At 40.8% G+C, this 14183-nt stretch overlaps 2 protein-coding genes across 3 annotated transcripts; one reads left to right on the top strand and one right to left on the bottom strand.

Annotated features, from left to right (window-relative positions):
• Positions 1 to 43: 43 nt before the first annotated feature.
• On the bottom strand, positions 44 to 11096 carry rnft2 (ring finger protein, transmembrane 2). 2 transcript variants are annotated; one of them, XM_056377285.1, is made up of 11 exons: positions 10956 to 11096; positions 10295 to 10460; positions 10118 to 10195; positions 9225 to 9742; positions 9028 to 9104; positions 8457 to 8557; positions 7968 to 8121; positions 4206 to 4355; positions 1923 to 1988; positions 1696 to 1797; positions 44 to 1116 (listed from the first exon to the last, which is right to left on the bottom strand). In XM_056377285.1, exons 3-11 carry the CDS (start codon positions 10162 to 10164, stop codon positions 982 to 984), a joined length of 1350 nt encoding a protein of 449 aa, XP_056233260.1. In that variant the 5' UTR covers positions 10165 to 10195; positions 10295 to 10460; positions 10956 to 11096; the 3' UTR covers positions 44 to 981. The 2 variants fall into 2 exon arrangements, with proteins under 2 accessions (XP_056233260.1, XP_056233262.1); XM_056377287.1 differs by having other exon boundaries at positions 10295 to 10523; positions 10956 to 11095.
• On the top strand, positions 11019 to 14035 carry spring1 (SREBF pathway regulator in golgi 1). The gene is made up of 5 exons (XM_056377290.1): positions 11019 to 11151; positions 11754 to 11910; positions 12009 to 12160; positions 12425 to 12538; positions 13182 to 14035. Exons 1-5 carry the CDS (start codon positions 11056 to 11058, stop codon positions 13263 to 13265), a joined length of 603 nt encoding a protein of 200 aa, XP_056233265.1. The 5' UTR covers positions 11019 to 11055; the 3' UTR covers positions 13266 to 14035.
• Positions 14036 to 14183: the final 148 nt, after the last annotated feature.

Genomic DNA, 14183 nt, shown 5'->3' with positions numbered 1-14183 from the left:
TTCTCTGAAGGTGTCACTACAATTAGACAACAAATACTTGATATAGTGGGATAAAGTGCTTTCATTAAAAACTGAAAACCTCTTGACATTATGCAACCCAACAATGAATTCTTCTAGAGGAAATTACTCATATTAACAATACTCGCAGAGAGCTCCAACTCATGTCTGAAAAGAAAGAAAAAAGTCACATCCTACTGACTTCATCATCTGCACCACACTTTCTGCATCGAAATGTTAAGATTACGCTGCGAGGATGGCACCACAAACAATTATACTATGTCATGTTACAGTCCAGATAATTCAAAGTCACGCACCATTCAATTCATTATATAAATAACCCAATTGTTTGCTCACCAAGAACAAATGTTTGAAGTGATTTTCTACCTACAATCTACTCTGTGAGACATTTCATTTTGCTTGATTAAAAATAAGCATTGCAAACTTTTAAACTAAATACCAAACAAAAATTATGTTAAGTATATTGTAGTATTTTGTAAATGAGTAATACAGACACTATACAGAAATGACAAAAACATAAAGAATACAGAAGAAGTGTGAAATGCTGTGACTATTTACATTACCACCACATTAAATTAAAGCAACATTCTTTTATAATGTGTAGTGTAAAATAAATGTTCACAGTTTACAACAGTGTCTAAGTCAACATGTACAAAATAATCGGGACTATTGCTGTATGACAACAGTCCAACTGTAAAACAGACAATAGTGCAGCTTCATGTCTATGCCCAGGGCTCCTACCACCAGCTTCACATGCTCCACTTAATAATTTGATTATTCTGGTATTTTCAAATGCCTCTAAAATCAAGAGCCCTACAAATGTGTGTTACTGCAATTATGCTTAAACCTGGTTTAAAGAATTACTTCACTAAGATAAACAAAGAAATATGACACACCATTTTCTCACTTGCATTACAGCGCAAATGCACTTTCGTGTGTGTATACGATATACGCTGTCATAGCTTAATAGATCTGGAAGTGAGCTGAGGTGGTGCCGTCCTTCCAGCATCGCAGGGTCTCAATGACAGTCGAGCGACATAGCGGACACGTTCTCTCCCGGTCGAACCACAAACACAGGCACTCCTCACAGAACACGTGCTGCAGAACACAGTGTAGAGGCACATGTTTCATTTTCTCGACAAAGAAGAAAAAATGTGGCAAAGAATTCTTGCATTTGACATTCAAGGTTTAGATTTACTGAAATTACTGAGTATGAACATCAGAGACAATTAAAGATCCGCAAGCACTGTTCAGTAGCTGATACTGACCTCTGACCTCCCTTCAAGGACCACTTATATTTCATCAAATGATAACCATGGGAGTATGGAAAGGAAAACACAAGTAAACTGTTGCTTAAACAGGTGGTTTCTTTCTCATTTCGAGAACCTAAAGAGGAACTTGAAAATACTTTTTACTATTTTCCAGTGGATAAACTTTTCACCTTGCTGCAGTGACCCTGAATTTACTTCAGGGTGTGTCACTACACCGTGACATCACTGTGAAGTGTAAATTATGGCAACAGGTGCACAAGTGCAACACATCACCCTTCTGACCACACCTAAACACACCCATCAGTGATGCTGGATGTGGTCAGAGGTTCAACAGAAAAACGCTACTTTTCAGCCTAGTTCCTCTTTAAATGTGTAACCTCACCCTACTAGTTAACTGAGTCCTTACCTGACAGAGGAGGGCTATGGGCTCTCTGAAATCTGCCTGACAAATAGCACAGACATCGCCCGCCTCGCTGCACTGCTGGCTGCCGGCCCTCACTCCATAACTCTGGATGAAATTACAGGGAGAGGCAGTTGGAGGATTAAACTCTTCTAGATTTATTCTGAACTCTCGATGCAAAAATGCAAATTGTGCATACGTTTGTGTGTGTGTAAAATTTGTCTGAATCTGACCTGGGAGCTGCAAAGGATGACCATGGCCTTGCATATGGCAGATACACGTCCACAGATGTCAAAGGACTGCAAGACAATAAAGAATAAAGTCTTTATGAGAACAGGATTAAGGAGTCTACAGCTGTGCTAGCTGCTCTGTGAGGTTGTGCTGACGCCAAATGGTGCTTTGAGCAAAAAGCGACTGTCAGTATCCTAGCATGTTCACACTGCAAATCATAACATACTGATGTGTAACAGATATAATGTTACCCATGTTCACCATCTCAGTTTAGTATGCTAACATGTGCAGCTGACGCTGATGGGAATGTCCTTGGTTTTGCAGGTGTGTATTAGACACTTTAGACATGATCATGGGGTTAGATGAAAAGTCAGGGGATCACCAAAGTCAGTATGGATTCAACCTCTGGGGGACATGAACATCTGTATAACATTTTATGGCAATCCATCCAACAGTTGTTAAGATATTTCAGTCTGGACCAAAGTGGCGGACAGCTCCACGCAACTTTATTGATTTCATTTAAACTGAAGCCATCACAAAGTCCATTTCCCTAAACTTTATTTATCTGTTGCCCAGTGTGACACAACACGGGACAACAGTGAATCAGTGATTTATGGCCATCGTGGAAAAAACCTAAGTGCTGCACCTCAGCACACACGCACACCGAGGAAACTGTTCAGCTGAACAATTTAATCATCCACAACTACATCCGGTGAGTCACTTTTGTATTAAAACAAGCTACAAGACACTACAACTGTCAACACACATTACAGAACGCATGACAGTGATGACGTCAAAGAGAAAATAACATGCCATTGCAACAGTCAGAGATTCATTCAGCCAAGTTCCACTTAGTTTCACTATTTCAGCTTCCCATACGATATCGTGAAACTGACTCATATGTCTAGGGTTTTTTTTTTTTTTACAGAAGTTTTTTTAAGTTAAAATGTATGTAACTGATCAGTATGTGACTTTGCTGTGACCCCGACTGTGGGTTTCCTGTTCCCTTCCTGTCCCTCTCCTTCCACACGTCCCTTAGTCGAGGTATTTGTAATTTTGACATTTATTCTTATTTTAAAAGTATCACTGCTCATTTGACACCCTACAACGTACTGTGTTTAAAAGTAATCCAAGCCCAAATTTCTTTCCAACCCCGGAAACGAATAACTAATTCGTGAAGAGTGCAATATGCGGGTTATACGTTGTAAACTCAACCAATAAGACAATTGAGTTTATAAATGTTCCCCAGAGGATGAGTCCTAATGATTCTTCTGATCACCTCACTTTTATCCAGCTGCACTCTTGTACCAAAATTTCCCTCTGACCAATACTTACGAGGACCCAAATGTTTTGATGACCCACCTGACTTTTCCTCCATTACTATCATGCAAAAAAACAAAATCTACTTGACTACACAAGAAATACCTAAATCTGATGGGACTGCCGTTGTATTAAACCCTTACTGCATCCCAAATGAACTATTTCCATTTTCTGGACCCAACTAGCGACACTTCTGACCACATTGGAAGGCAAAATACTTGATGCTGCTCTGAACAGCAGCAACTGAAGGCAGGGTGAAATTTCTGCCTTCACAGACTGGATGCGTTATCATCTGAATATGGAGACAACACAGAACATTTTTAGACAGCCTGTCCTGGAAGGCTTTCACAGTGTTACATTCAGTTGCAAACACATGAAATTAGAGGAATGAATGTGTTAATCATTTTTTTTTAAAAGAGAGAGCTTGGGAGGGAAGTTCAAAACCAGGTTCCTTTCTCACTTCCACACACCTGACCTATTACAGCATGAATGTCTGATTGTCGTACAAACCCACCCTCCAATGTCAATGTTGGAGAGGTGTGTGTGTGTATGTGTGTGTGTGTGTGTGTGTGTGTGTGTGTGTGTTTGTGTGTGTGTGTGTGTGTGTGTGTGTGACGGGCTGTGCAGTAGAAGAAAAGACATGATAGAGATGATAGTTAACATTGGGGAGCTTGGTGAGTCAGCTCTTGGTGAGTAAAGGAATGAAGTTTGACGCTGAACTCAAAACGTTTCTTCTAGATTGGTTAGTAAACAGCTGTTAATGCTAAAGCTGGCTATGTAGCAAAAGCAATTCTTACAAATAGCTCCTTTAAACTTTCAGTCGCACATTTCAGTTTTAATATTTTTTGTTTCTCTTGAAAGTAATATTTCTTCCAACTGTTTTCAGAGAATGTGGACGCTGACCTGTGCAGTTCTTATTAATGGGAGCTTGTAGACTTCATATTATGCTAGCACAGTGTTATTACCTTGCAGAGGGTGTAGATGATGATGAGTGTGGCTCCCAGGAAGTAACTGTTAGAGGGGTCTTCTCCCATGATGTACTTGTACCACAGCTGGATGGGCACCAGGGCCCGAAACAGCTGGCTCAGGTCCTCAATCAGCAGGTAGAACTTCCCCTGGACAAATACACAAAATTAGAAAAACTACAATAGCTGCTGAGGCCTCATTAGATGCTTTAATCAAACTTTGTGTCTGCTGCAGATGGCAGTTCTGTGAATGCGCCAACTTAATATTTTGCCGTTTAGGGCAGTTTTTTTTAAAAAGAAACAACAAAACAAAAAGGAACCTCAGCTGTCCTAACCCAAGTTTCGACTAAATGTAAATATATTAAATGGAGACAATATGTTCTGTCCAAAACTGTAATGTCCACAACTGTCGAAAACAGCAGAAAGAGCTGAATGGCTTCAGGGCACTCTTCTATCTAGTCAAGAGCAGTGCGGTATTAAAAGCTTAAAACAGCACGCCTCCAGCCTAAACATGGCCGCTGTCCAGAGCTCTACAGTTTCACAGCAGTACAGGCAATTTCCCCACTCTGCAAGGGAAACTGGCAGCGGCTCTCTCCACCTGCTACCCAGAGCCCATATTAAACCCAGCCCTATGGGGGGCTCGCTATAGCTGCCTTTAAAAAGGACCTCCCCTCCCATCCATAATCACAGAGAAGAAATGAACTTCTGACCAAGTCCCCACTGCCGCAAAGTGCATTAAGTGATTTGGGACGGTTAAAAACAGAGGTCGACCGAAATTAAGGCAAACTTGATTCCCCGATGGCCCCGTGGCATCCCAGCTTGCGTAATGACTTCCTGGATGGTGGCTGACAAAGATTGATGACTGCCGGTAAAGAGCCACAAGCAGCCAGGTTGGTAGGCGAGGAAGACCTCTACTAGCAGCTAATTCATCTTCCTTATTGTCCCCTCAGCCTCGTATCCCACAGTGCCCATCACGCCCACGCAAAAACTGTCAAATCTAAAGTTTGGACACGAGCCAAGGAGTTTGAGTAAGCCCCACTGCAGGCCTTGTTTGAGTAGTTTCCTGCTTATTTGCTTTCATTACTTTGTCTGATCGCTTTATCCACTCCACCACCGCACAAGGAAACAGACACATAAATAACACAACTTTGCGTTTTTATCTGTAAGACTGAAAATGTGACTTTAACTGGACTTTAGTGCTGAAACAATTACTTGACATTACATTCAGAGGAAGTTTATTCAAACTAGATATGAACAACAGTGAGATATCATCAAGAACTGGAAGTGTATTGCTCTGTTTTTTCATCTGTTTAGGAAATGTTTCATAAGTAAATGTCAGCGTGTGGTGGTGGAAGACTTTGTCTAGACTAAGCTGACTCAGTTGTAAATTAGTTACCAAAGTTTTGCACTTTCGCTGGTTCAAGCTTCACAGAACTGAAGCTATTCTGGCTTTCTTAGATCATTAAATATTTTATGACTTTAGTGTTAGTGGGACAAAATAAGCAATCTGAAGATGCCACCTTTGATTTGTAACGTTCTTTGAAAGATGAAGTATCAGTCAGTATTGGAAAAACATTATTAATTGCAGCATTACTTGACATGTGTGCTCCTGCTTAAACATTTCCCACAGCCACAGAAAACCTCTCCTGGCTTGAGGCCAACAGAATAAACATGCAGAGCAGTACCAACAACAAAATAGAGCACCAAATCAATATAAAGAAGACCACATTTAGGAGATATTGCATGTGCCAAAAGACTCAAGAGAGAGATCTTCCAATGAAAGTTCAGTTCAACAATGAATATTCTTACACGCTTAACACACGATTAATACAATTCAAAGATAAGCAGTTAATATGAGCGTGAGCCTTTAAAACAAAACCGTCATGGAACTTCTGTATACGTGCCTGCAGCTGTCACTCGTGCAGACTCGTGCTAACTGCAGTGATTAAGCAGGGTCATTAGTGTAGCCATGGTTGGATGCAGTAATGAAGTAGACAGGAGGAGTTGAGAGTAGACTGCGACTCATGGGCCACTGTTCACTAGTAGAAGGCAGTGATGATACAATCTTTGATTGCCATAAAACTCAACATGTGTCCCGTGAAAGCTGTCAAATAGTCTATGTATGTGTAGTATATCTGTGTGTATGTGTGTGTGTGTGTGTACATGTGAGTGGAGGGTACAGGTAATGGTCCAGCTCCAGGGAGGGATGACCTCACCCCAGCAACCCCCTTGAGGGAAAATGAGCTCAGTTGCTGGCTGCCGTGGTTCTGATAGGCCTGTAGGTCTGTTTATCAGTGGAAAATTTAATCCTAATACTTTGTAACCCTTCTCCTCCTCCACCCGTCCAACACACAAACACACACCAGGAATATGAGCTGCACCTGTATGGAAATCAAAGACTGCGCGTGTGTGTGTGTGTGTGAGAGAGAGAGAGAAAGAGAAAGAGAAAGAGAGAGAGAGAGAGAGAGAGAGTGTTTGCAGACATATTCTGTTGCCTCAGGCCAGAACAATGCACGCAGACACCCACATGCACAAGCTCACCTAAGGAGTACCATTTAAAACCTTATGAATACAAAACAGTTTCACACTGTGACCCTTTAGCACTTTCTACACTCGGCGGAGTATTTCATCATAGTTTTTTTAAATTATGAACAACTTTCTCAACTTTGACACCAAACTTTCTGTGATTCATGTTATGGACAAACACCACTAAGGGAGTTCATCAATTTTTTTAAAAAGGGAACTCCACAAATTTTATTTGTTACGATCAGTTTACCAGTCATAAGAATGACTCAGCTTGTAAAAACAGTTGTATAATATCCGCTATAAAATTCGGAGGAGCTTTGCCAAGTGCAAGAGTTTGAAAAGCATGAGCATTTACCAGGAAGAGAATGCTACTGAGTTGCATTATGGGGAATGTAGGATTCAGTCATTTTTGAGCTTAATCCATACTAGAGACGAAAAGTTAGTTTATGAAGTTTTTGAAAGTGCAATACTAAGTTGCTGGAGTGTCCTTTTAAAGCCAAGAAGAAGGCCCATCAGGGGTTTTCCTGGTCTACTCTGCCTGTAATGTGTTTACAGGAAACATAAAACCCTGCAAAGCTACAGTCACAAGAGATATCTTAGCTTAGGTTAGTTAGGTTTTAACCAAGCTTTTTGCCAGCTGATTTTACATGAACTGGTTGGACAAAAAGCAGAAGGCACTTATTGCTGTTTGGGTAAACATCCCATGTGCATTAGTACGGATGTAATTGACAGTTATTTCCATTATTGCTTCATACATTATTTTTTATTTAATTATTTGTTATTTACAACATGGCAGAAAATGAGGAATAGTTACAAGGTTAAATTGCTTTTTTTGTCCAACAGTTCCAACCTACAACTAGACTGTTGTAGCTTGGAACTGTTGGACAAAACAAGCACTGACTCTCTTTGGTTTTGTAGACTCAAAACCAAAGAGAGTCAGTTTACTATATGTAACAACTATATGTAATAGACAAAAGCAGCAAAACAAATTCAACTTAAAAATTAACAAATTAGAGGAGCAGGAACCATCATTACTTTTGCTAATTAGGGCTATTGTAAGTGTACGTTGTAACCATTAATGTACGGTTCATACAGCAGAGCACTAACTAACACTAATTTGTTAGACGGTAAACTCAGCTGAAGGACGCCCATTAAAAACTATGTCAAGTAAATGAATAAAAGTCACATTTTCTGTAGGTGAGCTCAGGACCAGAAGGATGAATGTGTATTTCTTACCCTGGATTTGAAGGCCAGGAGAATTTTCGGCAAAAAGAGGACAAAGCATTTCAGGCCGATGGTGAAGTATTTCAGGACAAAGTCAGTGATGCCCACTGCCCAGATCAGATCAAAGAAGTCAAAGCTGTTGAGGTTGGGCTTGGCGAATATGAGGCTAGAGGGGAAAAAAGAAAACACCTAGATGACTTGTTACAGGGAGGTCTGGGGTTTTCACTTGGGATGGTGGAATGACAAGCAACAGGAAGGCAAATGTTTAACATAATGTAAGAAAAACTCTGGAAACAAAAATAATGAAATAAACACAAAATACTCACAGGACAAGATCAGACAAGAACAGGAACACTCCCTAAAGAAAATGGAAGTACAAATAAAATGACTTACACAACACAAAATGAGTGGAAAAAACAATATGTACAGAGTAAATCCAAAACATAAGATGACAGGCAAAGAAACACAAAGCTAGTGTAAAAATACCTGCTTGTACACTACCTGTTGTGCAGCTCCTCATGACTAAATGTGTAGTAGATATAGACGATATTTCCTGCCAGGAACATTAAGATCCAAAGAGCAACCAATACAGAGCGTTCCTCCTGGTAACGCAAAAAGAGACACGCTTTAAAATGATATCATTTAAATCTAATTCAATGCTAGTTTTATTTTTTATATTTTGCAGTAATGTAATGATATTAACTGAATGTGTGGTGCATTATTAATCTGCCTCATCTCTTTGGTAGGGATGCTCTGGGGCATTAAGATAAAGTAAGAAACTGACAAAATACAATATTACAACTGTCAAATTAGCAGTATCAGCATAATTTTTTTAACCAGTGAAATAACTTCAATTTGAGCTGTGTGATACTTCACTTCTTCCGCTCTCTCCAGTTTCCTCTGCTCCAGATACGAAAACACACACACCTCACCTTTCATCACACATACGGACCCAGAAGAGCTATTTTGGTTTACACTGACATTTGAAAATATCATATGTTGTTATTCTCTTAAAAAAAAAAAAAAAAATGCATCAGCACAGCAGTTACTAAAGTGCAAGTTTGTTTGTTACCCGTAATGACACTTGGTGCTTAAAAGTGGAATTGGCGTAGGCGAATGTACTGGCCATCCCCACACACACAGCAATACCTGTAGAAGAGAGGTGCAATATCATCACAAAACCCGATATTATGCTGCTAATGATACTTTGTTTACTTGGTGTACTACTGGATACAGATACCAGTACTATTACTCCACATGCTGGCATACCCAGCTTATGCTGAAAGCAGACTTTAGCCAGCAGAATGAGGATGAAGGGGAAACCCCTCTGCAGCCAGGTGACTACTGCCTTCAGCTCAGACAGGGCCGGGGCCGGGGTGGACGGGTCTTCCTGGGCCTCCTCCCTAGAGCCGTGCCTCTCCGAGCCGGCCGCCGTGGTGGCCTGCTGCAGCAGAGAGGAGGTCCTGTGCTGAAGGGGCTGGTGGTGGAAGTGGTGGTGGTGGTGGTGATGGTGGTGCGGGGGAGGCCGAGGAAGAAAAGGACCACCCTCCGAGCGGTGGGGTCCACCTTCTTCTCTGGATGATGCGGTCATCTGGATAAAAACTTCAGGCGGAGAGCCGAGGACTAAGCCGGCTGCCTGGAATTGGGCGGAGGAGACAGAGCCGGAGGGGACACCCACCAGGCCGGAGAAGATTTGCTGGGGTGACGCGGGTGAGTCAGGCTTCAGGCAGTCGAACACACCACCCTCATCCAGGCTGCTCTCTGATCCCAGAGTTTGGCTTCGGCTCCTGAGTGGGGAAAAATGACGTGGATGCAACTTTTTCTATTGAGAAACCCTATCAGACATGGATTATTATTAATACCAGGGTATTTTATATGTCATATATTTAATTTTTTAATGTGGGCATCTGTTGGATCACACAAATACCTTTAGAGATACATCCCACTGCTGTACAAGGGTTGAATATAATTGTAAGCTGTAGAATTATAGTTTGCTTTACATGGAACTAAGAGGCCTTGGCAAAACCAATGAGAAAAGCCCAAGACTGTATGAGGACAGGAGGGTTCACATAAATTTGGCTTGATAGTGGATGAAGAAGACAATACACAAATAATCGGCTGGGAAAAGCAGCTGTCCTATTTTTGAGAGCTCATTTTCCCACCTTTCAGAGGGCATGCCATCCGTGTTACTGCTGTGTCTCCTCTGCATGGCACACCGCTCATCACCACATGATCCAGCCCTGGAAAAATGCAACTCAGCATCACTGGCTTTATTCTGCTATTCTGTGTGTGTTTCATGCGTTACACGGTAAGCTGCATAACAATGAAGACGTCTTTACCTGAATCAGTTCAGTGAATTGCCCCTCAGCTCTTGTTGTCATAGTTAACAGTAAGAATAGCAACGGTGTTGATGCTGAGGATTCTCCGACGGTCCAGCTCAGCTCACCTCCAAAAACTTCCTGTATGGCGTCACTGAGGTGCGCCTATCTGCCAATCGGCGTCCTCCTACCCACCAAACCACATCCGTGTTGGAAAATGTGTTATGCTGATGGTGGGTGTCACATTTCGCTGGATAAACATCAGAGTTGCTGCCTGTTAGACGCAATCTTGAACAAAACCGAATAATACTTCATAGGGGACGAAACTGCGTCACTAGACTGTGTCGTAATATATTAGCATTTTATTTAACATCACTCTTTAGCTTTTCAAAGACAGAGAGCTAATGCTAACGACAGCTAGCTAACAGGCTAACAAAGCAAGCTGTCATTATGTTATCTTGCTTGACCATTGCTTAACTGTTTTGAGAGATTAAGTAATATTTACAGCTACTGCTTGTTTTGTGAGTAACTTAACCTGCAACATGGGTTAGCTAACGTGGCTGTCCGGAATCTAGCTTAAAGCGTCTTATTTATCATATTTCCTGTCAGATAAAGCTAGCTAACGTCAGTTTACAGAGTTTTACTTTGCTTTTTGAGTCAGTCAGACACCGTTACATTATACCTGACAAATACGTCGGTCAGGCAGTTGATACCCGCCGGTGGAGATTTGATGGTTTGGACTGTCACTGTCACCTCCGGCATCTTCACAACAAAGCCATGCTATGATGGTGCTACGGCGGCTACTGAGAAAGCGCTGGGTGCTGGGAGTAGTCTTCGGGCTGTCGCTCATCTACTTTCTCACCAGCACGCTCAAACAGGTACAGAAACTCCCACTACTACTACTCCCGCTGCACCATGCTGGGCTATCTGGATAAGATCTTTGGCATATGTGGATTTATATCCCAAAAGAGCACATTGCATTGTGAAACTATGCACAGTACTGTCACAGCAACCCCAAACATACAGCCAGAATCATAATGAAGAACTATCTTAAGCAGAACAAGGAGTCCTGCAACAGATGGTCTGGTGCCCTGATCTCAAAATCATGGAGTCAGTCTGAGATTACATGAAGAGACAGAAGCAAATGAGATGGCCTATTAATCTGCAGAGTTGTTAGGCCCTAAAAGTAAAGTGAGGGTGCTTTAAAAAATTAACATCATGAATCAGTTAACTTCATACAAAGTGCTATAATCAGAAAAAAGCTAAATCAAGTCAATATTTGGTGTGACCATTCTCAACTTTTGAAATAGTACAATGCAACCTGCAAGCACAGTTTTTCAAAGGTGTATGTTTGGGGTGAAATCATTGCCTTTTTTCTCTGTAGACTTATCAGTTCACTATCTCTCTCATCCCTATCTGGTTTAAGTCTGAAATTTGCCACTTTGAGATGTTGTTTGATGACGCATCATGAAATTCGCAGGAGGAAAGGACCATACGGGACCGCACACTCTTAGAGGTTAGAGATTCAGACCATCGCATCCCCTGGAAAGTCCGTTTCAACCTGGGCAACAGCAGCAGACAGATTACTCAGTGCAGAAACTCCATCCAGGGCAAGACACTGCTCACAGATGAACTTGGTGAGTAATACAGCGGTTTCTCATCACCAAACAGTGATGATAAAACAGCTCCACAAGACTGTGGCCTTTAATCAATGTATGTGCTTAATGTTTCGCAGGTTATGTCTGCGAGAGAAAAGACTTGCTGGTTAACGGCTGCTGTAATGTCAACGCTCCCAGCACCAGACAGTACATCTGTAAAAGCTGCCTGGCCAATGGCTGCTGTAGCATCTATGAGTATTGCGTGTCTTGCTGTCTCCAGCCTGATAAGGTATCTGATTTGTCACATCAAGGATGTTTCAGGGGTTGGGTTGTTCCTGTGATCACCAATGGCAAACCTTGTCAACATGCTGTATCTCGTGAATACATTTCAATAGATAATGTTCAAACTCAAGAATCAAGATACCAGGAGGCCCAAAGTTTAATATTGATATTGCAGTTTATTCATAGCAGTGACTACAAGGAGAAAAGAGGAACAGAATGAAATCTGTTCTCGAGTGTTTTTCACAAGTTCTCTATCTCTTATCTTCTTCAGCAACCTCTCCTCGAGCGCTTCCTGAATCGTGCAGCTGAAGGTTTCCAGAATCTCTTCACTGCCGTCGAGGATCATTTTGAGCTCTGCCTGGCCAAGTGTAGAACCTCTTCACAAGTATGTTATGAAACAAATAGGATTTAAAACAATCTGCTCTGACAGACCAGCTCTCCTAACTTACAGTCATACAGAACAAGTCTAAAATGTAGCCACTCGATTATTCTAAAACTGAGAACCGTCATCCCGCAGATGAGCAACCACACGTCCCACGCATCTCTTAACAATTAAAGTCAGTATTTTGCTCGTATAATATTCATCTGTGACAATACAAACAACTTTTAATGCATCAGTACGACTCATTGCAACTGTCTCATGAATTTCCTGAATCACAAAAACTGGCCACAGCAGGTTTTGGTTGTTTTCTTCATAGAATGTAATTATTTCAGTTTTAGATCATACAATAATTCCCCACAGATTAAAATATATGATCACATCCATTCTGTAGTGGCTTTGATTGTTGCTCTCCCCAATATTAATTGCTTACAAAAACTCAGAATTAAGACTAAAATAACTGAAATAAGCATTTTCTTAATTCTGGTGCTGAATGAATGTTATATTTTATTACCTATGAACATTCAAATTAAGTTGTAAGATCAATTGTATTGAATTTGTTCATTCAGCAGAAAAATGTATGTTTGTACAATAAAAAAAAAAAAACACAAATATATTAATTTGTTTATACTTTTTTCTTCTCATGCAGAGTGTTCAACATGAGAACACCTACCGAAACCCTCAAGCAAAGTACTGCTACGGAGAGAGTCCGCCAGAGCTACTTCCTGTATGAGAGTTTGACTTTCTTCTCGGGTTCAGGATGTACAGGAACAGCAGCGGGCCAATAATATGTCCTGATTGGACACCTTAAGGGTGCTTTGTACTCTCTACAAATGAACTGCTGTCTTGGAGAATTTTGCATTATAGTGGCAAAGGAATGAAGATATCCAAGACCAATCTCTCAAAAATGGACAAATGCTACATGTGATTTGATTATTTACACTTCATAAGTGCATAGAAGGCTTCATACATTCATCCGTGATGATCATCAGGTCTACATAGCAGGCAGCTCATCCATCAGGATTCGCGTCAAAGCATTCATGTCATAAAATAGGCTTCATTTTAAAAGAAGTTAACGGCTGTTTTATGTTTTGGTGAATATTTTAAAACCGCAAAGAATGTGTCATTACTTCTGTGTATAGTGCATGCATATGTATCAGCTATTTAATAAAAGTGACTGTGAAACTAAAACGGTGACATTCAGAATTTCTTTAGTAGTGCCTTTGATATTTTCATGAACTGTTGTGCTACAGGTGTGAAGGGCAGCTCTATACTGGGCTATGTGTGTAGTTTATCCAATACAAGGGGTCACAGGCATGCTAAAACTTTTAAAGCTACCAAAAGCCCAAAGAAAATCATGTATTTTAAAGTTTGCTCGTCAACATCTGGGTTGAATTTAGTAGAGAAAATGATCACGCAAGCCAAGTCAACTTGAAATCACCAAAGCTTTCAAAACAGTTGAATGTGTATTGTAAAAAAAACAAAATAAACAATTGAACAATTTCTATTGGTCACAGCAGTCAATGAAAGAAGTGTATAAAAACAAATTTATAAATATATAAAATTCAATAACTTAAAGAAGCTCATCCAGACCAACACCACATTGGAACTTCTAATAGAATATTAATTGATCACTTAATTTGCAGAGGAC

Source organism: Seriola aureovittata, chromosome 5 (genome assembly GCF_021018895.1).
Source record: "Seriola aureovittata isolate HTS-2021-v1 ecotype China chromosome 5, ASM2101889v1, whole genome shotgun sequence".
NCBI classification, from domain to species: domain Eukaryota; kingdom Metazoa; phylum Chordata; class Actinopteri; order Carangiformes; family Carangidae; genus Seriola; species Seriola aureovittata.
This window is presented reverse-complemented; position numbering and strand designations above follow the sequence as displayed.